Source organism: Saccostrea cucullata, unplaced genomic scaffold (genome assembly GCF_032062105.1).
Source record: "Saccostrea cucullata isolate Sc308-1 unplaced genomic scaffold, CSIRO_AGI_Scuc_v1 ctg1166, whole genome shotgun sequence".
NCBI classification, from domain to species: Eukaryota; Metazoa; Mollusca; class Bivalvia; order Ostreida; family Ostreidae; genus Saccostrea; species Saccostrea cuccullata.
The window spans coordinates 36949-64505 of NW_026923628.1; the positions used below are offsets into that span (position 1 = coordinate 36949).

Here is a 27557-nt window from a genome sequence, read left to right on the forward strand (position 1 = left end):
GGTAATTGGGGACAAACCTGAATTTAAAAAATGGAATAAGATGTAAAAAGAAAAGTATTTTAATTCCACATATAATAGTTATGTTGCTAGTTGTATATGTATTGATGTGTCACTGACAGGCACATGTAGTTTTTTTTCTTTAACCCCATGATCTTGGCCTCGGAATGTGGCCTACATTTAGAAACTAAAATATTTGATCTTTATCATTATATACCAAGATTGTTAAATTAAGACAATTCATTAATCCAAATAATTTTCCTTGGAGCAAAAGAGCCCAGATTAATTAAGCCGACTTTATATGCATTTAAAAAGGCATCTCAGAAGTGTCATATTCATATAGACATAGTCATACTATGTTTGCAGTGTAAGAAAGAAGTAAAACATGTGCATGTATTTTCGTTCTTATTGCAGTGCTCCAAGTCACACTTGCTCTCAGGTCGCAAAATGGCGACCTAAAAATTTCTTTGGTCGCCATTTCAGAATTTCTGGTCGCCATTATCAAATATTTCACTCGCCATAAAAAAAAATACATTTTATGAATAAAACTTGATAATTTAAATAAGGATATGTATTATGTCTATATTATACCATAGATTACTTATTACTCTGACTATAAAAATTTGCTAGGTTGAATGAAATATTTTTATTGAATACATGTACCCTTATGGTTGTACAGAAGAACACAAGTAATCTGATTTATACAGAAATAAAATTTTATCAAATGAAAATACAAGCTTGACAGCTGTTGAGACAGGACTTTGCCTGCTGTTTGTCATGTTTGCTTACTTCTACGTACCTAACCCATTACACAGTCATTATAAATGCCGCTAAAACAATTTTTTTTAATAGAATGATAATACAATCATGATTCATTGTGATATGCAAGCAATTGATCAAATGCTTCAATAGCAAGGTCGGATCTTAAAAAGTGTACGAAGTTTGGATGCATTCTATCAGGAACATTATTTGTCCACGTCTCTGGTTCAGGTTCTATCAAACTTTGTATAGCATGCCATGCTGTCATAACATTACGTGATTTAAGTCCATGCAACGCTTTGTAAAGTGTATTTAAGTATATGTCTTCATGCCATTTTCTTGATAGAGAATCTTTACAAATGAAATCTCAATCCCGATTTTAAAAATTGGACGTTTCCAGCCCAAATTTTCTCAGTCGCGAAAATGCGAGTTGTTTTCATTTCTAGTCGCAAAATCAATTTTTTGGTCGCAAATGCGACCATTTTAGTCGCAACTTGGAGCATTGTATTGTATTAAAATATTTTGTTCTTTTCAGAAAAAGAATTACCAGAAAGAGACAGTAAAGAGAAATCTACATATCACATCATAAGACGTGCTTCAAAATCTGAATATACAGAAAGAATTTTGCTCAATGCAGATCCTTGTGAAAGAACACCTTTGTTGTATTGACATAAAACAACGGAATTGTCAGAATCCTTGAACATGACGCAACTGGCTGCATACGATGGCAATTAAAAATGCATACATGTTTACATTAATCTTTGTTAGCCAATAAGACAAAAAGCAAAATAGCAAGTTTATCCTATTACTGTACACGTACTGAATGTATTCACTTTATTTTGTTGAACTACATCATGAGTTTAAAAATAATCATTTACAAGTTGTCGTAATTTTAATGGGAAGCTCAATAAATGAATTAAAAATGTTGGAGAACAAAAAGAACGAGTAATCCCTGTATTTTTTTGATAGTTATGTTATTTCAATAAGTCTTGCAATGCGGTTTTAATATTTATTATCAGCAACTCTCAAAATGATTATTTAAATCACCTTTGAAATCATTATTTCAATGTTAGTGAGAGCTTTATTTCAAATGTGAACATTATTTCAAAAGTGGTTGCAACCTATGTTTGGTATTGAAATGCACTCCAAACCACTATTGAAATAATTATTTAAAAGTGGTCATATTTCAATAGTGGTTGCATACTATGTAGTTATTGAAATGCATTATCAACTGCTATTGAAATAATTACTTAAATAGTGATCGTTATTTCAATAGTGGTTGCAACAATGCTGCATGCAGTGATAAAAATCGCTGCATGATCAGGGGATGTTTTGAGCATGATATATCGATTTTCCTAAGAATATTTTCTAATACATTTTAACCCCTCAAGCATCACATGCTTCTTGTGATTTTCCAATTCAAACTTAAACCTATCAAACATTCTGAAATCAGGGATTTCAATATAACTTAAAGTCATGCAAACAATGCAACTATGTTCATTCTGAAGTCTGTGGCCCTTTGAACTATTAGCTAGACAGGCAAAACTATTCTACGTCATATAGTAAAAAATGCATCAAATCTGTGCTAATGACTGCTACTGAGTTCAACTTTTAAAAGCACACTTTCTAATTGCTTTAGTATGATGAATGCTTATGCATAGAATTGTATAAAATGTTAACTTTATGGCTCCTGGATTAGGGACTTTGATAACAAGAAGGGATTTTGAGTGAGCATTTTGACTTTAAACTTTTCTAAAACAATCTTTGTAACCCTTCATTTTTGAATATTTTCTTGATTAAGACAGGATGTTGCACAACAGTAGAAGAACCAACGAAAACAAAAAACTATAACAAGAAGGTACTGCATGACTTTTTTTTCTACTATTCAATTTCATTTCACATGTACGTATCTACGACTTTGCGTGTCATTCGGTGGTGTGCTTCATTCAGTGATGTAGTGACGTCACTTCCCTATAGCCATCAATGGCTGACATTGAGAGCCGTCAGATTCGTGAACAATCTCCTGTACACAGTCCTTGGTTATGACAACACAACCTTCTGGCAGCACGTAACTGGATGTCATTCTAAAAAAATACGATATTGCTTATATATAATATACCTATACATTGTATTTTTAATGAAAAAGGTGAGGGACTTTTTATCGCCATCTTTGCAAGTAAGCAATTCAAAGGAATTACATTTAAAAATACTTATAATGTATCTATTAAACATTACTGTTTAAAGAAAAAATCAACACGAGGTAATCATATGCAAGATAAAATTTAACAAAAAATAACACTTTTATAAATCAAATTTACACAGTTTTATGTTTTCAAAAATAATATATAATAAGATATTTTTGTAATTTAAGTAAATGCTATGTCGGATAAAATCTGCTGAAAAAAGCTTCCCCTCGCAAAAAACATTTTTATAAATCAAGACAGTATTCGACATTAATCCCAATGCAAATAATTTCACTTCCATTTCAGCAAAAACTCACTCACCAATTAATTAAGTCTGTTGGGAGGGAATTAAAAATGAAATATATTTAGGAATATTTAGATTAGTATCATACGAGCAGCAGGAAACATAATGGTTCTCTTCACATTCACACTTAAGACAGCTGGTCGTGTTCGTGTAGGTTTCTCCGGCCGCTAAACCCACGCCATTTAGATTACAGTGGTGTTTAGATGCTGAAAAGAGAACAAGAGTCATATATGCATCCTACGTGCATGTAGATGTTCGTCATAGCACATTTAAGTACCGCATTTAACAATTTCTGCGGTCATAATCGAAAACATAAGACCAGTGTGTTATGACTCATTTATTTATCATTTCGTAAGTTTTATGGTCAATACAATGACTTTGTCAGCAAGTACAATTTATCATTGAGTCAAATGATGACTGACGTTTTTCATACCAATTGTTAATCTATTATTTATACACTGAATTGACGATGGGTTTTTCCGTTATTTCCTGATCATGACAAGGAGCGCTAGCACACGGAGGGTGTGACCGGTCAGCAGGGGATGCTCACTCCTCCATGGCACCTGATCCCACCTCTGATGTTTCGGGGGTTCGTGTTTGCTCTGCTCTTATTTTGTATTGTTTTATGGACTTTGAGATTGAATACTGTTCGATATCTCCATATCCTTCTTGATTGTTTTTCTTCCATGAGTCACGGCACTTAACAACTACAAAAAGTGTCTTCATGTAATATTTACTTTTCAAGTTTCCTTATCACAAATAATGTTCTTGTATAGCACGTCTGTACTTCTGTATAATAAACAGTCAATGTATGATATTTTAGTCCTTGTAGTTCTACTGAAGAATGATCTTGTGATATTTCACTAACTTCATCGAATTCTAATCTCTTAGTGAAAGGAAACATGGTCTATTGCTTTGTTACACTCTACCTTAAAGCTCCAATAAATTTTTAAAAAACTGTCAATCTGTTATACTCCTCAGGAAATGATTTCAAACCAAGTAGAAATCAAGTTAATGATGTCAAAATCATTAATGAAATCACCCCAACTCCTACCTTGCGTGCCTTGTTGTGATGGCGTCGATGTGTAACACTACGCTGTGCAACAAAAGATGAAGGAGAAAAAGAAACACAAAGACAGAAGAACGGACTGCATAACACAAAGAATTATCAGAAAGAAACACAAAATTCTATAGGACCTATATCGATAGTTTACTGACCTACCTCTCTCTTATCTTTCGTATAATTGTTCTTGAATTTAATATTTACCTTAATATATTAATGCAGTTTTCAAGAGAATATTTTAACAATAAAGTATATTGACTCGTAAATCTTAAACTTAGGCTTATCTCCCTTTTTTGCCAATATATACGAGGGGTGATCAAAACGTTCGCAAACTACTTCTCTATCTACCTAACTACAGTTCTGATAAGAATGAAATTTGTCACAAATATAGCCCTAAACATGTGCTTTATGCAGTACGAGTCATGTTGAAATGTGCGTCATAATTATGACGTCATGATGTTAAAATGACGTCAATATAGAGGCGACTGTGACGAAAATGGATGAGTCAATCGTACTTGAACAAAGAACTATAATAAAATTTTATGAAAAACTAGGTAAATCCTTCACGGAAATATACGATGATTTACATAAAGTTTATGGGGAATGCGGGCTTTCAAAAGGTACAATAAGTAAGTGGATGAAACGTTTTATTGTGGGAAGGGAGACGGTGAAAGATGATAGATCTGGGTGCCCGCTGAACGTAAGTACCGAGATAAACGTGTCTGAGGTTGAACAATATGTAATAAAAGATCGAAGAGTTACGATTAGGGAAATAGCTAATGATCTTAGCATGTCTTATGGAACAGTTCAAGAGATTTTAACGAATAAGCTTAACATGCGGCGAGTTTGTGCGAGATGGGTCCCTCGCCTCCTTCTGCCAGAGCAAATGAGGGTGAGAGTGAATGCGTGTCGGTCCTACGTTAGTAGATATGAAAAAGAACAAAATTATTTCATGAATAGAATCATCACATGTGATGAAACTTGGGTACATTTCTATGAGCCAGAAAGTTAATAACATTGTTCAATTTGGAAACATCCTTCCTCGCCATCACCAATAAAAGCACGCGTAACCAAGTCAGCAGGGAAGGTTATGCTCATAGTTTTCTGTGACATCAACGGTATAATTCTAAATCACATGGTACCACCCAAAACTTCAGTTACTGGGGACTAATATGCACGGGTTATCAAATCAGATTTGATGAGAGCAGTAAAGAGAAAGCGCCCAGATCTGATAAGATCTGGATTCATTCTGCACCATGATAACGCACCTAGCCATAAAAGTCGGGTTGTGATGGACACCATGGAAACACTGAGTATAGAAAACCTAATTCCTCCCCCCTACAGCCCAGATTTGGCAATTTGTGACTTCTGGCTATTTCCAGTTTTGAAAGATAACCTACGGTGAGAAAAATATGAGCCCGGGAAGATCTTGGTACTGCTGTGAACAAGGTGCTAAGGGTCATGTCACGTGATGGCTTGGATCACGTGTTTCGAGCATGGGCAGAACGATGGGAAAAGTGCATAAAAGCTAGAGGGGCCTACTTTGAAAGAGAATAAACTCAAAATCTCACTTTGAAAAATATTTTAAAAGTTATTGAATTAGTTTGCGAACTTTTTGATCACCCCTCGTATTCTATGCATTGAAAATTGGGGTTTACCTTTTTGGGGGTTTAGCCCCCCCCCCCACTTTCAAATTGCCCGCCCCCTTTCAATTTGCTTCCGACGCCCATGGATAGATGGTATCAGTGAATTACATGTAAAGCTCATTTACAGCAGTAATATATTTTTCTGAAAAAGGACTATAAAAGCATAACTTTTGATTGCATATTATCTATAAAATTTTCTGGCAGAGTGTACAACTGTGTGAATATGAAGATCTATACTTTTATCCATAATAATTATGAACAAACATAGAGACAGTCCCCTTAAGATCGATAATATATAATAAGAATGTAATTCTAGTACATGGTCAAATTTATGGTCAAATATCATATATCTAATGATGATACAGTGGAAAACAATAAAAGTCCAAACAAAAACTTAATAGAAATCAATACTCTTTTAACTTAAATTCAAAACATACTATAACTACCCTCCCGTTTGAAAATAAACATTCTTAAAACATTACAACATCACATTTGAAATTCGTTCTTAATTCTTACCTTGTATTTGTGTCGGTGGGTAGGAGAGGCAGTATGCTGTACAGCAATAGATGCAGCAGAGGAAATAAGACAATATCACAAGAACGGACTGCATTACACTTCACTGTTCAAATATAGAGGACTTACACATGTACAACAATAGTTATACTTTAAACCTATCTCTTATCATTTTCATAGCTCATTGTATTAGATTATTTCTATATAAGGGAATGACTTGTTAATTAAACGTTTGAAGAATAATTTTATATATACAATATGATATGAATTTCTTTTTGTTAAAGTATAGTTATAATTTAAAATGAAACATGAACAAATCAAATTTACATTACAACACAGGAAGCCTTTAAGCTGAAGATTATACAATAGAAACTTCGCATATAAGATATCAATTTTTAAAATGAATTCAAAAATGAATGAAGAGTAAAAATGCCTTTCAAATTTCTATTCTTTACAACGAACTTAACATTTATCTTATCAGATATGTAGGAATAACAGAAATTGAAGTATTTTGCACTTACCTTTATTTTTACGAGGTCCAATGTACGTATAAGAGGCGTAAAGTCTTTCTTTTATAGGAAACTAATAATAAGTTTAACCATCGGTTCATTATCTATATTTGTCAAAATAATTGTCATTTACAGTGCAAATAATAGACAAATCATAATTTGGAAATAAAAATATACAAATGTCAGTTGTGAAACTGCTTACATAATACAATTTTGTCCCTTGCACGTAGGCCTCATTTTTTCATTTGGATTTCCGAAATCAAATAAGTTTGAATAATAGGCCTGCCAAGGTCCTTGAAAGGGACAATGTTCATCTTACTCAAGATGGTGTTGCCATGTTAGCATCCAATATTAAAAGATCAATCCTTCTAGCTTTAGGAATTGAGCAGGTTCCATTTATAAAGATTTGTATATGTATACTGTTAACAACCCCCCGAGGGATCACTTGCAATAACACGAAATAATGTTAATATTCCGGAACTTAATTGAACAGAAAGATATTATTCAATTTAAAGATTTAGGAAATATAATGCTTGTGGAGATTGTAATGCTAGAACAGGAAATGCAACTAATTATATACTAGATGATAACAACCAATATTTACCCTTATTTGAAACATATGAAACTGATAATGATATTTTCAACAGAGTTAATTGGGACACTTGTGTGGATAAGAGAGGAAAAGAACTAATAGATTTTTATATTGGAAACCAACTTCGAATTAGAATGGAAGATTTTTTGGTGACATTTTTTTGAAATTTCACTTTCAATTATTATCATGGAAGCAGTGTTGTTGATTATCATTTAACTGATGAAAAAATTATACAACGTTTTTTTTTGTTTTTTGTTTTTTGAAGTATCGGATTTTATTTCCACATTATCTGACTGCCACTGTATGTTATCACAGAATATTTTTTATCAACATGATTTTGCGTATAGAGAAAAAAAGTGTAGATAATAATAATGTACAACCCCCCAAAATAAAATACAATTTTAATAACTCCATGAGCATTAATGACATAGAATCTATAGAATCAACAATAAATAGATAAAAATGATTTCCTGGAATCTGCAGCCACTGTGTCATTAAAACCAAATTTACCTAAAAATAAAACATGTAAAATTAACAAAAACTATGCTAAACACAAAGAATGGTTTGATAATGAGTTGATAAATATGCGCTCAGAACTAATTAGGAATTGAACTTTATTTGGCCACAACCCCAGGAATATCAATGTTAAGAAGGAGTATTACAAAGCATATAGAATATATAACAAACTACAAAAACAAAACTTTAGAACATACCATTGTCATATCATCAATTTGTGATAATGAGTGGATCAATCACTTTAAAAAAATGAATAAAACTTATGAGATCAGTTTTAGAAGACCAACTAAAACAAGCTGAGTTTACAGACAGATAAAAAAAATAGAAAATAGAATAAAAAAGAATATATACATAGCATATTATATAAGACATATTTGTACATGCTAGTAAATAAATTACTAGTATTAAATATTGTGCAATAAGATAAAATTCATTTAAGAAAAATTTCTTCACCTGTTTAAATTATAATTTTGCAAATATGCTGATTTAAAAGAAGCTAAAGAATTACAGTTTCTAACAGTGTCATGCAACTTGTTCCATTAAATTGCAGTTGAAACTTTAAAAGATCGTTTATAATACTCAGATCGTGCTTTTGGAATGTATAAAAGGCCACTAACAATACTCCTTGTTGCCCTAGAGCTAACCTTGCTCACATATCTAAAAACATTCAAATACTCTGGTGTCATACTTTTCATCACTTTAAAAGCGAGGACAAGTTATATTGAATTTGATATTGACTCATTAAAAACAAGCAAAAGATCCAAGTGCTTTAATGGTCAACTGAGTAAAATACAACAATTACATGTATAAGGATCCAGAGAGTATAAAATAAAATGATAGAAGAAACTTTGTTGCGCAAAAGGGGGTAGGATTAGGTTAAAGGTCGAGCATTCAGTAACAACTCATAAATAACATGTTCAGTTCTAATCTGTCCCCTCATCGATTACTATCACTATTATTAACGGACTTCTGTACCGTATTTACCCCCCATATTTTAACCTCTAATATTGAACTCTCTTTGTTATTAAGAACACTTTCTCTCAAGGTTTTCTTTATTTGTTTTTAACACGTCTACTCGATCATTAAAATTATGAAATTACCTATGGCATTATACAATAAAAATCATCAAATTGTATAACACTTTTGAATACATTATTTACAGCGATTGATCATGACGAGTGAATGGAAGAGGAAAATCAAAATACCCCAGCAGTATAAAGATTGAGAACAACATGGTAGGACTAAAATACATGTACGTGACCAAATGACCAATACTGCAAAAGTATTACATTTGGCTGTTTATTCTTTTAGCGCTTTTGGCGAAAAGCAATTACCACTAATTTAGGTACAACGCTAAATGCCTTGTACATATACAAATAAAGAAGAATTTTATAAGATATGCTAAATCAGATTTCCGCTAACTAGATCGTAATTCAATTTCCCCCAAATATCATACAGGCTAAATATAATACATTTACAGTATGTTCATAAATCTGATATTTATGATATTAGACGCTATCTTATAAAAAAAAGTATTCTGGTTACCTCCAGTACAACAAAGAACAGAGATTTTTTTTTAAAAAAATGCATTTTCACTACCTATTAGATACAGACCTACACTACAAACAAAAGAATCCATGATCAATGATAATTATATTCACAGATTTGGAAAAGGTGCCTTTATCATTATGACAATGCACTGAGTAAAAAAAACAATCAAACCAATGATATTATTGCACTTAAAATAGCACAAGAATATACCGTCCTGTGAAACATCAATGCATAGGACATTAGACAACATGTTTTAGAAATTAAAAAAAATCGTAAGAATAATTCTTGCTTCTTCAAAACAATGCATTTTGTGTATCTGCTAATCACAACTAGAGGTACTGTGAGCGATGAGCTCACTAAATGATACCCCCCGCATATAGTTATAATGCAAAGTCCATGTTTTGCTGAGGCTGGGAAACCCAAAATATGTGTCGGATCAAAAAGTGAAATAGGAGGTGCACAATGGCAATATGTAATAAAGATTCTGTGAAAGTTTCATAAAATTTCATTCTGTGGTATGAGAGGAGTTGCGGATAAGAGATGGGTACCCCAAAGCGTAACAGACGGACGGAAGGACAGACGGACGGACGGACAGACGTACAGACGGACGGAATTAACGATTACTATATACCCTCCCGCTTTTCAAGCGGGGGGTATAAAAAAAACAGACAGAAAATTTAATACAATACCTACATTTTGATCGTGTTATCAAGACTAATCTTTACACCCGAATAATTGACCCAGGAACCATGAAACTTTCAATTCTGTAAGAGGCAATCTTGCTCGTCATAACAATTTTCTTAGAGTGTTAGATATCCAATAGTATAAAGAAATCAAGTAAAAAAACTTAGAAAAATATTTAAAAGACACATTGCTTCTTTTCACTAAATAATCAATAGAATCAACCCTCCGATTCTTTAACAAACCCCCCCCCCCCCATCTAAGTGCAAGAAATTCTACAACATACTTGCTGATGACAACCCTGCACAAAGGTAGTTTTAGTTGTACCCAGGAGCAGGGAAGGAGATTTTCAAAGAATTAATGTTTTAATTTTAAAAGATCCTCTCATCTTGAAATTATAAAAATGAAAGATGCCTCATTGATTGATTACAAAATTATGTACTTTTTTCTTTTCTCCTAGGAACAAATTAGCGGATTTTCAAAGATTCAATGAACCATCTTATTGAATAAATAAAGTCCCATCCTAAAACAAGAACCCCTGGCGAAGACGCAGTCAAATTATATATTTAAATAGTTTGTTTACTAAACAGGGACATAGAGAACACTTTTTTAAATTAAGGTCCTTTCACTAAATAATCAACAGAACACACTTAATAATCAATAGAACACTTTTCTTACGCCTCTTTCTTACCTTAAGCCCTGATCTTGTTGGAAAAAAGCTTAATGTTTATTGCAGTTTCATTGCTTAATGTCAAGTGCCAAAAAAGTTTTCTATAGATTACACTTATATTGATGGTTTTAGCCCCAATCTCATCATCTGGGGGTGGCGGAGGGGGAAGGGACTATAAAATTTTGAAGCAATGACAGACAAGCGTGGAAGTCAAAAGATGACCTGGGTGACTCAAGTTACCTCAAATATCATCTTAAATTATCAAAATTAAATTTCTAGTAGAAATTTGGAGAAGGATTTTTGATGAGCATACAATTCGATCTAAAATACAATTTAAAGATTTGTGATTTATTATTTTTTTTTTAACAAAAACCAAACTGGGACAACGGTACACATACATAATTCAAATAAAGTCAAAAAGATTCCTTATGTGAATGCATCACGAATCGAGCTACAAATATTTCTTGTTATTTTTCTTCTTCAGTTGGGTAAATTGTATAAAATAAAAAATTATTAAGTTATGTATTACTTAACCTAACCTGTACAGAATTCTATTTGCAGTGACCAATTATTAAGAGTTCAAAACAAGTACCCAGAGAATCTCATCTTCCAAAACAGTTTGACACTTAATACCATATCTTTCATCTCATGGAATGATAATAATACCTGCAACCCTATACCAGTAATTTGTAGCAATATGGAATGGCGAACCATGTGATTAAAATAAATCAGGTCATTTAAAGCCTTCAGGTCATATATATTTTTTCAAATGATGAGGGTTTTTAAAATTGTACACCTTGATAGAAAGCAAAAATGACCAGTTTTATCCTTTATAAGTTTATACACTGAGTAAAGTATCATCTTAAAATCAATAATTTTTCACCAAAAATCGAACTACAACATTTAAATTTATAATCTTATGAGATATTTTCCAAACAGGTCAAAATTGTATTTTAGTATGACCCGCTGTATTTACACAGGAATCAATGACGTCAGAATCAAAATACACACAATTTTCGCCATATTTGTAATACATCTGCTAGGTAATTTTTGTTTTTCTTTTTTTGTCGGATTTCTATTTCTTTCTATGAAGTTCCCATGTTTTTCATCTCCCATACCTTTCCACGCAGTAATATTTGACATTTTAAAGTAATTTAAAGTAATTTGTCGTCATTTAATTAACGTTTAAGGTATAATTTCCTTATACCCATCATGCTGCATTTTTATCGTGTTTTTACCCAACTAGAAAAATGCTTGTGATAACAATCAGAAAGTAAATCATGATTTTTTCAGAAGGTTGAAGGAACAGGCACATATTTCGTATACTGTTTTCCTACTTATTTTTATTCTATAAGCGTCACAATACGGGGGAGGGGGTGTTATTCCCCTTCTTTTTTGCAAAGATACATATACTGTAGGCATTGGAAACTGGACTTAACCTCAGATCAATTTTGTAGGGTTAGCCCCCTTCCCCTTTTCAATTTGCTTCTGACGCCTATGTACTTGTCATTTTATTTCATACACCAGGAACCCCCTACCTATTTTCATCAAAAGATATAACTCAATACTAGGAAATCTCTATTAAAGGCAGTATATAAATCTATCAATCTATAACCTTCTGCGATAGTTAAGTTTAAGATATAGTTTGCTTCAGACTTATTTTATCTCAAATGTATTGTCCCAGATGTCCTTGGTCAAGCCTCTAACCACCTTTAAATCCTTGAAAATCATATCATAATATCTTAAGACTTTAGAGGGGTTATATCATTTCCGGATATGGTTATAGTGTAGGAAAACCACAAGCTACCAAGATCTTCATTCATATATACTTGCCTTAAGACAGATGACAATATAAAACTTCCTTTACAGGTTTTTCAGCTACTTCTTTTATGTTTTAATTTTATTGATACTAGATTATAAAATGTGTCTCTCTTTCATAAATGAAGTATTTAGCAATTTTTTTTATTGTGAGTATTTAATTCAGGTGTACAAAAGTTTCAAGGAAATAATGTATTACTTAAATCTGAATATACATTAATATAGACTTCGAAGAGGATGAATGATTCAAAGGATCAGCAACCAAAAGATAATTGGCACAGACATGATTCCCTGTCGCTTAACAATAGTCTGGAAGGTAAAGTGTATCAGCCTTGTAATTGTGATATTTGAATTTAAACATATTGTATTGAGTATTTATCATTTTATGACTTAATCATATGAAACAACTAAAAAAATGTTGATATATTAAGGGAATAAAAGAAAAAGACAAAATTCTCTTAGACAAAGTTACCTTTTTTTTTATTTATCTTTAATTTCTTTCCATGTATGTTTCTGTATAAGTTGTGAAATTAGATATATCAGGGATTTTTTTAGAATAACATTTTGCATACGTGTTCATATATATGTACATGTAGCAAGAAACCAAAAACTGGGTTTCAATGTGCATCTCACCATCTAACTTGAGCTTTCTCACTTAAAATGGAAATCTTACCTAAGTTATATGTATAACATTTTTATCTATTTTCTTTTAATTTTAACTATTCTAGCAATTGTAAAAACAGTTTCAATACTTGTAATATGCATCATTGAACAAATCATGCCAATTTATGTGTATAGAATATTGTGATACTTTGATACTTCTTGCACTAAACATATGCTAAAATGTATGGTAGTTTTGGCATAAAGAAATTAAATTATGCAATTATGTTCTTGCATCAAATTTATGTTTTAGTGCTTACTTGTTGAAAATACCATATGGTATAAAAAAAGAAAGTTGGGATTAGTGATATAATTTGCAATATTAGTCAAAATATTCAGTTTTAAGGCTAAAAACTGAATATGTAATTAGTTTTACATAAATTTTCCTCCTTGGGAAGTATGTTGACTAAAGGTGTTGATTTAAAATCTACATTTAAACCTTTATTTTTGAAATAGTCCTTATATATAGTTACAGAAATATTTTTCAAGTTGATATATTTGGGACAAAAGTTCCTAGATTTAAAGAATGTTCAATAAATATAAACTACATACTGCAGTACATACATTTCACTACAAAAAATAATCCTTTATCGATATTGTTTTTTAACTGGATACTGGCTATAGTCCATTGTTTATATAAAATAGGATAGGAAAATTGGATTGTTTAAAAGTTATATATTCTGACCAAGGTTTTCTTAAAAGCTGACGAGTGACATACTGAACAAAACATTGAATGTTGGAATTTGCAGAAGATGGTGCAGAACCTATGGAAATTGACTATCAGGAAAGTGGTTATCCAATAATGAAAGATACTTGGACTAGGTTGAATGATTCAAAGGCCAAGCAGCAACCCACTATTAATGGTGACAAACATGATCCTGTGATGCTTATCAATGGTCGGGAATTTGGAATGCGCCAGCTTTTTAATGGTAATATTTTAATTCAAACAAACTGCATTAAGTATTGAAATAGTTTTTGACTCAGTTATTTGAAACAGCAATACAAATTTAATTAAAAATAAAATGCATATTAAAGCATAATAATAGAATGAGACGGGATTATTTTGGTCGGCCGGATATGCTTAGAGTCACTCACTTTTTCCAATGTTACTTAAAACATTAGAATTGTTGCATTTGCAGAAGTTGGTGCAGAATCTATGAATACTGATCATCATGAAGGCAGTTTGGTTTCAGTGAAGAAAGCCAAGGACTTAAACAAATTGTCCGAAAAATATGGTATTTGGAAGCTTTTTCATTCAAAATCTGTTTTTGAAAAAATTTTATAGAACAAAATAGGTTTGAAAAGAAAGATTAGTATTTATAGGAAATTCTGTAGCAAAGTTAGCTGTAAGAAACACCAGAATTCTTTTATTTACAGGTAAAGGTGTTACACCCATGGACGTTGACAACCAGGAAAATGAATCTATGTTCCAAAGAAGTAGTTTTTATTTATTTATCAGAAAAAAAAATAATAATTTGAATTTCTGAAATGACCATTAATAATTTTTTTTGTCATTTTTAAAGACTTTTACTTTTTAGAAGGAAACACAAATACATGTATGAATAAAGAGAAAAAAATGGAGATGATTCAAACAGGCAAACGAACAACGTTTGAGAAGGGGTAACACTTTTTTAAATTTCGGGAAAGAGCTTCCCAAACTATTCATGATCGATGTTTTCAGAGGTAGAATACTGTGAAATTACGAATTTTTGCGGGGGTTGAATTTTCGTTGTTTTCGAGGCATGGAGAGACCCACAATTTGATGTCCATCACGATATGTAAACTGTCAAATAAATAACTACTCAACAATTCTTCATCCACTAATTAAAATCCCCAGAAACCAAGAGTTTTTACTCAAACCATGAAAACCTGACCCCACGAAAATATGTGATTTTACAGTAGCTTAATTGCAAGTAATCAGGCAAAAAGTTGAATTCAGTCGAATTTATTCTTGAAGAAAGACCCACTTTTCCAAGGATTTATAGCAATGCTGTAATCTGAGTAAACTTTATAAATATCTGCTCCAAATCGTATATTTCGTTATAATGAGGGTTCCAAATAGCAATTTTTTTTTTAAATATAGTTTTTATTTGATAAAATTTGTATCAAAATGCAACCTTTATAGTCAAACACTTTGTTCCAATCTGATCAAAATTAACAATTACATGTGATCAAGCGATATAAAAATATTAAGCCTTTTTTCTTTGAATTGATTTCGATTAGTGGTCCTTTGAGCTAGTGGGTCATATTTTTTTTTACCTTTTTCTCCCTTCCAGTGCTTGCAAAAAAGTAACTTACTAGTTAAAGGCATTTCATGAAAAAAAAAGTTTGATCTTATTTAAGCTATGTTTACAGAAAAGTGGTGGATGGAAATACTCAAGCGCTTAAAGATTTGTTAAAAGACCAGGAAAATTTAAAGGAAGGCACGACAGGGGTCATCATTAAGGTATATATTATCAGAAAAATGAAACCCGAATAGAACGACCTCATAAGATAGGGTAGATTTTATTTTTTTCATGTAATATTCCTAGTGGTAAGATGAGGCCACAATAGGGACTTTAATCTAAAATAAAAGAAACGACATTCATAATCGTTGTTCTTAATTTCTATGTGTGCAAATTTTTCCAATGAGGTAAAAATGTATACGACATGTACAAATTAACATTCAAAATTTTAATATTTTATAACATGTAGTAAATCTAAATTTGAGCACAAGCAACTAATACCAGTATCTGGCAAAGAAGTCATAATTATCTCAAACAAGATTGATAAAATTCATATACTCATAAAACTCATATAAACTTTGCATCGGATATTTAAGAAATTTTTAATGGGCAACGAAAACAGATAATTACGCATCCAAACAAGCTTACAGTGTTTTTGTTTGCAATCCATCTAAATCCCCGATATTCCAGATACAATTTTAAGTATAGTTATTAGTACATTGGTTTTACTTATTAGTACATTAGTTTTACTTATAATAGTAAAATCTAGTATGTTTTGCATAATAAACATATGAGAAGTTAAGATAAATATCAGGTATGCATTATTAGTTAGGTCTGTTTATTGGAAGAATCTGAAGAGAGGGGTCGGACAAAATTGAACATGCAACGTTTTCTACAGAAAAAAAAATCTTAACGAATATTTATAAAAAAAAACCCCAGCATTTATTGGTTACATTTTTATAGAAGTATCCTAAATATGTGAAGATTTAATGAACAAGGTTCACTTTGGACCTTTTGACTCAAAATATATTCATACTTCTCAGTTTAAGATGAATATTAGACAATTTGGTCCTTTACTAAATGATTGGAAATCAGATAATTTTTTGTACTGCAGATAAAACTCTTTCTTTATAAAAATCCAATAATTACTAAAAATGTTTATAAATAATCATAAATTCTTTGTTGCACTTTTTTTGCAGGAATTAAAGAGTTCTGACATGGGAAATTTTGTTGAAAAAGAGACATTGGGAGAAGGTTCTTATGGTGCAGTGGTTCGATATAAAAATTTAGCCAATAATAAACAGCTTGCCATGAAAAAGGTACAATTTCTCAATATGTTTCGAAGATGGATTGTAAATGTAAATTCACATTAAGAAGTTTTTTTCATAATCTTGGAAGTGATCTTTAGATACTTGATTTGAAGGTTCATGTTAGTACTTCTTAATTATGAGATATTGTTTTTGTCTATTCGTCTTTCTTTTTTTTTTACTTTCTTAAAAAAGGCCTCCAAGTTAAAGTTTATCAATTGTGAAAATTTCCCACAAAAACATCTACTTTTTATTTGCCTCCAATACATGACTTAGAAATCGTTAAACTTTACCTAGATTTTTTTGTGATAAATATTATTAAAAAAACGCTCAATGAACTTACATTAATGATTTCAAGTTGAAAGTTAAGTTGTAGGTCATTCAGTGATGTATATCTTGCATTCTATTTCTGTCTAGTTATGCATTGTTTGCCTTGTCTGTCATAAACTTGTTAACATTTAAAGGATCAACCCTTTAAACTGATTAACAAATTTAAACTAAATTTTTGTGAAGGAATCAAAGCGTTTTTGATTTTTTCAAATTTCTTAAGATGCTTCATATGAATAAAAATAATTTGATTTGTACATGATCTATACAAAGTAGGCCCTATGTACGGTAAGTATTGTTAGTTAATGTGTCTTATGAGTAGATTTAAGAAAATAAGTTCGCTGATGGGAAAAAAATTATAATCTGAAGAACAACAGATTGGTCGGGCGACCATTATGGCCCATGTACCTTTTATTCCTGGATGTTTTAACTCTTAAAAAAGGTTGCTTTAAATAATTATCACTTGCAAAACTTCGTGAAACTACATGTAGCTGTGTTTTTAAAAGATGGTACATTTTAGGTACGCAAGAACTTTACTGTGGGGGAAGTTTTGATGTTGGCAAGTCTCGAACATAAGAACATCATTACCGTATACGGGTATATCAAAACAGACGGCATCTCTAATATCTTAATGGAATTTGCAGGTGAGAATTTTATAATGAGAAAATTTCAATATAGGAAAGCAATAATTATTTCATTTTTTTAAAGATCTATTTATTAGTCAATGGTAGGCGTACTCAGTGCAATCTAAAGATCAGATGTTGAAATTTAACTTCTATGTACATTTACTAGTTGTTAGTTGACCTAGAATGTATGAACACTGATGAAAGATTACACATAATCAGTATATTTTTACTGTTAGATCACTTATATTTAAGGGGTTAATTTTTTGCAATTTGAAAAAAAATGATTTGTTGGGATTTTATTTGTAAATATTTAGATGTTTCTTCAAGTGTAGTCTACATATTTCCAAAAATTACATTTTCTTGAACATGAAATTGTTGGATTCTTCATACCATAAAATGGACAAAAATTAAAGCCCCTACCACAAAAAGTAACTTTCCAGTAATTCTTCAGTGCATTGGGTGATAGATACAGATATCATAAAAGTTTTCAAGATATGAAAATCTGGATCTAACAGCAAATGAATCTTAACACATAGGCTAATCAGCAGACATTAACTGTTTTTTAAACCCATCAGACCTGCTCAAACAAAAGACCAAAAATACAAAAACTCTGCGCTGGACAAATGACCAGGGGATTAATTTACATATATAACATTCAAGTTCAGATGGTATTTGAAGGCTTTTTGACATAGAAGTAACAACAGCACACAAGTTTCTTTAATAGGAGGTTGACGATGAAGGAGAATTTGTGTCTATTTGGTTCTAAGAATATTGTCATGTGATGACAGAGAAAAAACATTTGATTGTTACAGGTCTTTTCAAAGAGAGAAAAATTTTTTACACCTGAAGAAACTTTTAAATTAATAAACCTATCCTTCATTGGGAATTACAATTATAGTCAACGAAAATATGTTCTCTGCCGCTAGGGTACAACACTCTCACTTTTCCTTTCGACAACTATTTTTAAAAAAGAGTAAAACACACCCATCCATAACAGTATGAAATATAGAAAACAATTCTGTTCTAGCTGCTATAACCTGTTAACATTCATCTCAATCTCTGCAATGATAATGGTTATTGGGTAACGGTTTACGTGTTAAGCAGACTTGGTTCTTTTGATCATTGGTGAGAAGGCATTAATTGTGCATTTTTAAAAAATCAATTTTTTAAGGGAAAATATTTTAAGGAAGGGGGTTAATAAAAAGATAAAATAAAAGAAACAAATATAATTTAGTTTAAAGAAAATGCTTACTATTTACTTGTATAATTTATTCATATTTTAACATATGTACTTATCATATAAAACCTCTTAATCTTAAAGGCTTTTGAAATCTATTTAATACTGTGGTTCATGACATAATAATTATTCAAAGGCTTGTACATTTGTTTAGGAATTAACCTGGAGAACTTCGTTTTGAATGTAAATATGGTGGAGGAGGAATTGTTATGGAGCATAATCAGACAAGCTCTCTTTGCCCTTGAATACCTTGACCAAAAGGAGATTAAGCACTTTGATCTGAAACGTAATGATTTATACATAAATTCCTATAGTTATTTAATACAATGTATTGAATGAAACACACTTTTTCCATTAAAAATGAGTTTATATGCAACAGTTTATAACTGTGAAGTTTTTATTTGTGCGTAGCTGCCAATATATGTGTCACAGACAGCATCGTGGTAAAGCTGACCGACTTTGGATCTGCCAGAAAAGGCATGCCGGAATCTGGCTCTCTTGTATGCACTCATGAGTACATGGCCCCTGAAATGTGCGTTTTTGTCAAACCTCATGCCAGCGTGAAGAAGACGGACATGCCACTGACTGGGAAATCAGACGTGTTTGCGTTAGGTCTAGTGATACAATATATCCTTGATAGAGAACACACTCAACTGAAATTTTATGGCCAATTCTTCAGGAATATGGAACAGCTGAGGGAAAAAATTATTTTTTACGTACGTAACTTTTTTATTGTGTTAAATAGCAAAAATTTATAAAAACACTTAACTTTCAAATGCATTTCTTTTGTCATAAAGCAGCAGGGTTTCCTCCATCAGCTTACAATAACATTATACTTAAAGGGCAGTTAAGCTCTTTGGGCCTCTTGTGTGTTTGTATTCTAAATTTTGACTTTCATCCTTATTATTCAGTGCAGGTAAAGATAACTCAAAGAATTCTCTATGAATGACCATATTTAATTTTTGACTGTAAATTCGGATTACTTCATAGAATGCAATGAACCCTGATATGGTATTGACAAAAATGATAACGGAAAATGGGAATGATGCCATACGAAAACTTCTTAAAAAGCTTCTACAGGGATGGCCACAAAATAGACCCACTGCTGCACAGGCCCTATGCATGGTCTAAGGTACAATGATATCATTAAACATTATCATAAATTATTTACAACTTTTATATATGAAGCTGAATCATATAGTCCGTGTTGCATCATTATGATACACCATTCATTGAAGAACTGCATGTGTCTTTATTTCATTTTCTTATTTGACGCCATTGAAGCTCTTTTCAGACTTAAGATTTGAAAATTCTCTTTTCATGAAAAGAATGGGCTTCAATTATGATATTTATGTGTAGGTATATGGGGTTGGGATGTGGGTAAAATGGGGACACTGTTCGCAAAAGCAGCTGCTTGGGCCAAAGTGTCTAAGGTTAGTGATACGACTCATAGGATTCTTGTATGTCTTTTATCACAAATAATTATTTCTTTTCAGATTTCAAGCTGGGACCAATGGCTAAGAAGCTGTATGACATTAATCCATAGTTATTTGCCAGAAAACTAATAAATCTGATATATAATTTGAATGAGTGTTTGTTGGTAATCACCGGGAGGGTGGATGATCCTATAAGAAATAAGAATGCTGTATATTGCGAAATTTTCGACCCCGTTTCATTTGAAAAAATCGCTTTTTTCGTCCTTGTCACAAGTCGGCGAATTTAAAACGGGGCTAGTTTAAAGAAATATATATGAATTCTTAAACAGAAATGTGACTGGAAAATTTAAAATGGGACAAAATTGTCAGCAAGTGTGAAGGGGCAAAAATAACGCTGTATACATTTATATTAGAGTATACATAATATAATGAAATTATGTAGAAATTATTCTGCTGGCATGTCCTATGATGCAATTATATACATATCAGGTTTAAACTGGTAACGGATAGTATTCAGTAAATGCCAGATTGGTTCGTATTTTACTCGATCTTGAAAAAGAAAAAAAAATCATCGTTATTTTGATTTTAATAATGCTCGAATTGTCTATAAGATTTTGGGTATATTTTTTTGTAATCTGGTCTTTCTGTCCTTTTGATCACACTTTCTTCCCCTCTTGTATCTTAAGCAGTACTGATTATTTTGGACTTTGATTGATTGTGTACTGAAGAAGTGCAGTAAGATAGTGGAAGTTTAAACTTTACCCTGGGACCAGGCGCGGCTCCAAGTCCAAGTTCATTTATTCACTTTAAACTATTCAAATGAGGACAATGAAGCATATATACTGTATATGAATTCAGGTAAGAGGTGCAATTCAAGTATATATGATATACTTTATAAGAAATCGGAGAAAAGGTGAAGATAGAAAAACACATATGATACATGTACATGTAATAATGAAAATTGTTATACCCTTATAAATAGATTTCTGAAAGAGAAATGCTGGTGTCCTCTATATGAGCAATAATTAGGTTTCATTTACATTTTCACTGGGGTTAAATGAGGGTTAAATTTGAAAGATTTTGTTAATTTGTGCCAGTGTTTTCATCATAAAAATGTATTTCTTGTGAAAAGACCTTTTCTTGGGTACGAACAATTTTTGATACTTGAAAAGGTAATATACTTAAGCATTAGTTTTGATATTTAAGTAGGAGGGATTTCCTATTTTAAAATTATACATACAGATCAGACCTAGCTTGTGGAAATCACCAATTTTAACCGTGACCTTGAGTTTGACGTAATTTTGAAAAGCTTAGTTGGAGTATTTCATGCGAAACGTTCTTGCCTTTGATATCAAAAACCAGCACATGGCATTTTGTCTTAATTTAATATGAAAATATAAATATTAATGAAATGCTATATATCAATTATGGATATATTTAGGAACCGCAATTCGTGCCAATTGAAATTTTCACAAGTTCTTCATTAGAAACTGAAAAAAAAAACAAGACTAATTTTGACTTTTTAAAACATTTTCAGCAAGTTTAAAAATAATGCAGTTATCTTCGAAATAATAAACGATTCAAAGGATTACGATCGAATCGCTGGATTTCGTGGACGTTTATTATTTTCTTTTTTTATTTTCTTTTTTTTTTATTTGTTGAAACCTTTCATTCACGAATAAAAGTCCATTATGAATATATAAACAATTACATTGTATAATTTAACTGTGTCTTTGAAGGTAAATGAGAATACACGAAGTTGAGTTATTACAAACCTATTAAATTTTAGCAATCCATGAAAATTTGCTCCAGGAATATAAATGATTCTATGGTAATTCTATGAAGAAGACATAATTTGAAAATGGATTAAATGTATCAAATCAATGTTAGATCGCGTATAAACGATTGAGGGACAAGATGAAAACCATCTACTGTTAACCATAGTATTTTTGTTAGGGATCCTTTTGCATTCAATAAGCCAGAAGTGAAGAAAAAGTTAGATAAATTAATTGATCAGTACTTACTGGTCCCTGCTGACAAAATTGATAACAACATTGTCTTCGTTTGAAAGACCCCTTATATAAATAGTACATAAGAAGAACTTGGATATAATTCTACAAGTAGTAATCCAAATTATAATCATAGTTCTCTTTCTAAGGAAGAAATTCTTGAAAAAAATATATATGTGTTTTGAATATTTTTAATATGCCGGAGAAACAAAATGAATTTGAACTACCACGCATATATTGGATTCCGAAGCTTTATAAGAATCCTTACAAACAAAGGTACATTGCCAGTTCAAGAAAATGTTCAACCAAGCCTCTTTCGTTAAGTCCGTACAATGTACTAAGATATTGACAGTAGTGGAGGCCAACCTGTAAGAGTAATGTGCAAAGATATATTCAAGAAGTGGTGTAAATCAGATGTGGATACTCAAAAATTCCAAGGAACTTTTGGACAATTTGAAATCACAAGATTTTACCAAAGTAAATATCTAAAAAAAAAAAATTACGACTTTTCAACTTTATACACAACTATTCCCCACAATAAATTTAGGTCCAGGGTTTCTGAAATCATTGACAGGTCTTTTTTCGATGTAAATGAATTTCGAAAATTGACTTGCCTGGTCATTGGTCATTTGCAAAATTATTTTGTTAAAACACATTCTATGTAGATTTTGGAGACCAGGTCTTCCAATAATATATTGGAATCCTAATGGATACCAATGGCTCTCCCTTGTTAGCAGACCTATTTTTATATTTTTAGGTAATATTACGGAATTAGTACTTGATCCAGCCCCATTATCTTTTTTTTTTATAGAAAGCTAGATATGACCAATTGTTTTTTTTATGATGTCTAGTATAGACACAAATGTATGATTTATGAAGTCTCACATATCCAAAATTAAGTTAAAATTTCGGTAAAAATATAGTTACGAAGTTAAGGTTACGGAAGTTAATTATTCAACTTTTACAACAAAAGTTAAAATTCTCTGCAATAGTTAAAATCAAAGCTTGTTTTATGATATTAAACAAAAGTATGAAGAATTTCGCTCCCCAAAGAATGAAAAAAATTATTCTGTCATGCAAAATCCTTCCTGAATTACCATTTCGGAGGTAAATGTTTTTCTTCGGTTTAATCTGCTATATCTAAAAAGGCATTGTCTTAAAAATAAATAACTGACTCGCAACTAGTATTAATGAAATAAGGTTTTTTTTGTAAATTTCAGTTCTTTTTGAAACATGCAAATAATCTTTCCGTCAAATTTAGAGCAAACTCAGTACTGAAGTTAATTAATTTTTAGTGATATGCTATGATTACTTATGAAAGAAGATCCATGCATTTCTTTTTCGAGAAGTGGTTTAATTTCATTTATTTATTAAAGATAAAAAACTTTAACATCCATTACAGTTTGTTAGGAACGCTTTTACGGCTGAGAATCCCGTCTTGAAATTTGTATATAAACTAGAGCAAAGCTCGTTGCAAAGCAACGAGTAGGTCTTCCGTCCTGTTTGACCGGGAGTAACGTTTATTTAAAAAAAGAGAGAGAAATGGCGTCTCTAATGATTAAAATCTTCCAAATCTATGTTGAAAATAGCAAAAGTAAGATATTTTTTGCTACTTCCGGTTTGCTGATAGTGACGTCGACGGACGGAACATTAAGTTTCATGCTTCCAGTGACAAATATTTCCCCAAAGCATGTCGGAAACGGCTAAAATATGCAGTTTCGGACTACTTCCGGTTGGCCGGAAGTGACGTCACAGGACGTTTTTTGATGACATAATTAGATTTTACCAGAGATTTTCAACAACTTTGCTTCTTAGATGTATAACAAATTCTCAATACTTTTTGAGGTATCTTGAAAAATTTTTTGGCCCCTCTAGATCCCTTAATTTAGGGGTCAGCCCTTTTTCCGAGATTTCATTTGAAAGATCTTGTAATTCTGCACAAATTATGTTCTGTGTATTTTAACAAAATGTTTTTAGTTTAGAAGATAAAAAGCAAAATATGAGTAATTTTTGGCTCTTTTAAGCGTTCTAATTTTTGACCCCTATATAGCGCCATATTGAATAAAGAAATCGAAAAAAAAAAACGATGTGCACAACTTCAATCCTTCTATAATCTAAAATCAGTAGAAATTTTGCTCCAGCTTTAGCCGTCTCTGAGCCTTTGTCTGGAAAATATAAATTTTCGTTTAAAGGGAAATAACTCAAAACCGGAAGTGACTTTTTGAAATTTTGGACATTATTTTCATAGAGTTTAGTAACTTCTAGTAACTCTGAAAAATTGAGCGAAATCAATTGAGAAATGAGTGAGATATGAGGCTTCAAAGTTGGCGTCTAGGAAGTAGAAGAAAAAAAAAGAATAATAATCTTTGCCAACAGAATCAGTTGAAGGTCTTCCGTTGGAAACGGAAGACCTCAATGAAGCGACATTAAGATTTGCATTGGAATACGTTTTCAGCATTAGGCATTCATGATGTTCATATCTAAACTTTAACTACATATATATCTTAGAGCTGAATTCGATCTTAAAATTTATACTTAAGATATTATAAGGGCAAATCTGTAAGTGACATGAAAAAAAAATTATAATTGTCCATGCTTGTTTTTTTTTTTTAAGAATGGCTGTTCCGTGCTATGTCTCTCCCTTTGTCTCTCCCTTTGTATATAACAACCATGGTAACAGAAAGGGAAATAATTCAAACGAAATTAAGTTTCCGATTTTTAAAAAATAAATATCTCAGTGTATATTTATTATTTTATTTTCATGTTCCTATACATTCATTTTATATTAGATAAAGATAAGGGTAAGAAAAATAATCGCGTCAGTTAAATGCAGTTTGTGCGTTAGCAAAAATATATCTTTCATCGAAATTTACTCCTAATATGTTTCGTCGTTGTGACAGCTTTTCCTTTCAAAGTACATTTAAAATACTAGCCTAAGGACTCGAAAAAAGATCTATAAGCTTGTATATTTTTTTAAAAACTTTTAATAACACATCCGAAAAGTAAGAAAATGGTAACGACAATACCTGATTACTTTATAAATTATTCCTACTACATGTAGGAATGACATTGAAATAGTGGGTGCGCGAAATCGGGGCGTTGGGTACTATCACTTATATTCTAAAGCTAATGAGAATTCCCTTTATTACATGTTTATGGCTCAAAACGTTTCGTATATTATACTTCTTCTTTATAAATAATTCCTTTCAAAAATTAATCAGTTCCATATATTAAAAGAATCGATTTATTTAAGATCGAGCTCATGAACGATTTCATTGTGTACACGTAAAACGTTAGATGACGTCATAGTGTTTTTTTTTTTGTTTTACTCGAAAAAGTTCCAATATTCAACAGCAAATATTTCTGTAACGGATGCTCGTACCTTTTAATGTCCAATGAAGAAAATGTAGGGAATAGTCCCCGCTTTTAGGATATGGCATTCATTTTTTTTATCGTGTGCTGTAAGTGAGATACAACCTACAGAAGATAGCACAAAATCACTTATTTATGCGTAATTTTACTAACTTCCCGCAATTATATTCAATGTTCAATTTAAGTTAACAATAATTTCTTAACATCGCAGAGAAAAACTGATAGTTGAAAAATTGTTGTGTTTCTTCTCTAGTTTCAGAGAATATGAACTGTTTTGTTGTATCCCAATTATTTACAAAACGTCAATAGTTAAATCACTGTGATGCTGAAAATGCGCAAAAGGCGCACTTGGCCGTTAAGGGGTTAAGTGAGCAGTGAAGGATATAACAAAACAGTTATAGACTGGGATTCGGGCAACATATGATTTGTTGGACCCGAAGTATAAAATGTTCCCTTTCACCTGCGGCCTCAGACAACATTTTCATCTTCAGGTACATCAAATCATCTGTTGCTCTCATACCCAGTCAATAGCTGTAAAATATGTTAGGCTTTTATAATCAACTATTTTCCTCAAAAAGATTACTGCATAATAAAAGCGAGAGTTTTTATTGCATGTGATCTATAATATTTCAGGTACAGTGTACAAAAGAATGCATATAATGATTATTACTTTTATCTATAAAAATAATTAACCAGCGTAGCTAGCTTAGTCCCTCAAGATAAAAAACACAGTAAGAATGCAATTCTAGTGCAGAGATAATTTATATGGTACAGTGATATAAAATATCTAAAGACGATAATGTGGGACACAAAAAAGTCATAACAAAATCTTAAATCTCAAAATCAATAAAAAATAATCCTTTTAACATGTATTTAGTACATACTGTAATGTGTATCCTTGCGTAGGGTTCTCAGGGGATAATTTTTTCTCTTACTTTACCGGAGTTTATGATTGGACTTTTCACAGAATAATTTTTTTCCTAAACCTATCTGGGTTTTTCTATTATATCTAAATCAAGCAATTATATACAAGTGTGGCTAAATTATTGTGACTTGGTAACTTTTAACTAAGCACCGTGTACCTTGCCAATGGTTCCTATTGATGGCGGATACTAGTAGTTTCGTTCTTATTCAGATCTACCCCCCCAATATCTCCCTCAATTCCCTGGGATTCTTGCCACTGGTGCAATGTCCTATTTCTTTTATTGTACCATGAGTACACTGTACCCCCTTCGTTAATAGCAAAACATGACAATATCACATTTTATAGTCGTCCTGAGTTCTTACTGTGTGTTCCATGCCCTAATTGTGGCGGTGGGTAGGTGAGACAGGCTGCTGTACAAAAGTAGATGAAGCAGAGAAAACAAAACACTATAACAAGAATGGACTGCATTATACAACACTGTACGTTTGTAGAGGACTTACACATGTATAACAATAGTTATACTTAAAACTTATCTCTTATCATTTTCATAACTCTTTGTGTTGCATTATTTCTAAATAATGCAATTAATGTTTATTCCAATGTATATCTTTGTGCAATTTACTAAGGAATA

General features: G+C 31.5%; 2 protein-coding genes across 4 annotated transcripts; one reads left to right on the top strand and one right to left on the bottom strand.

Annotated features, from left to right (window-relative positions):
• Positions 1–2623: 2623 nt before the first annotated feature.
• Positions 2624–27439, bottom strand: LOC134264509 (uncharacterized). 3 transcript variants are annotated; one of them, XR_009991541.1, is made up of 3 exons: positions 4298–4405; positions 3332–3449; positions 2624–2840 (listed from the first exon to the last, which is right to left on the bottom strand). XR_009991541.1 is itself a non-coding variant. In XM_062746802.1 (3 exons), exons 1-3 carry the CDS (start codon positions 27428–27430, stop codon positions 2720–2722), a joined length of 381 nt encoding a protein of 126 aa, XP_062602786.1. In that variant the 5' UTR covers positions 27431–27439; the 3' UTR covers positions 2624–2719. The 3 variants fall into 3 exon arrangements, 2 of the variants coding, with proteins under 2 accessions (XP_062602786.1, XP_062602787.1); XM_062746802.1 differs by lacking the exon at positions 4298–4405 and adding an exon at positions 27289–27439; XM_062746803.1 differs by lacking the exon at positions 4298–4405 and adding an exon at positions 6469–6567.
• On the top strand, positions 14346–20315 carry LOC134264507 (uncharacterized). The gene is made up of 10 exons (XM_062746799.1): positions 14346–14391; positions 14602–14697; positions 14840–14899; positions 14986–15082; positions 15818–15908; positions 16887–17006; positions 17842–17965; positions 19339–19470; positions 19596–19900; positions 20175–20315. Exons 1-10 carry the CDS (start codon positions 14346–14348, stop codon positions 20313–20315), a joined length of 1212 nt encoding a protein of 403 aa, XP_062602783.1.
• Positions 27440–27557: the final 118 nt, after the last annotated feature.

Excerpts from the sequence above, each read along its gene's own strand:
- LOC134264507 (XM_062746799.1), top strand. The coding sequence starts at position 14,346 with ATGCTTATCAATGGTCGGGAATTTGGAATGCGCCAGCTTTTTAATG. Across the intron at positions 15,083-15,817 it reads CGAACAACGTTTGAGAAGGG|AAAAGTGGTGGATGGAAATA; the intron begins GTAACACTTTTT and ends CTATGTTTACAG. Across the intron at positions 15,909-16,886 it reads CGACAGGGGTCATCATTAAG|GAATTAAAGAGTTCTGACAT; the intron begins GTATATATTATC and ends CTTTTTTTGCAG.
- LOC134264509 (XM_062746802.1), bottom strand. The coding sequence starts at position 27,430 with ATGTGTAAGTCCTCTACAAACGTACAGTGTTGTATAATGCAGTCCATT. Across the intron at positions 3,450-27,288 it reads ATTAGGGCATGGAACACACA|CATCTAAACACCACTGTAAT; the intron begins GTAAGAACTCAG and ends TTCTCTTTTCAG. Across the intron at positions 2,841-3,331 it reads CATTATGTTTCCTGCTGCTC|AATGACATCCAGTTACGTGC; the intron begins GTATGATACTAA and ends GTATTTTTTTAG.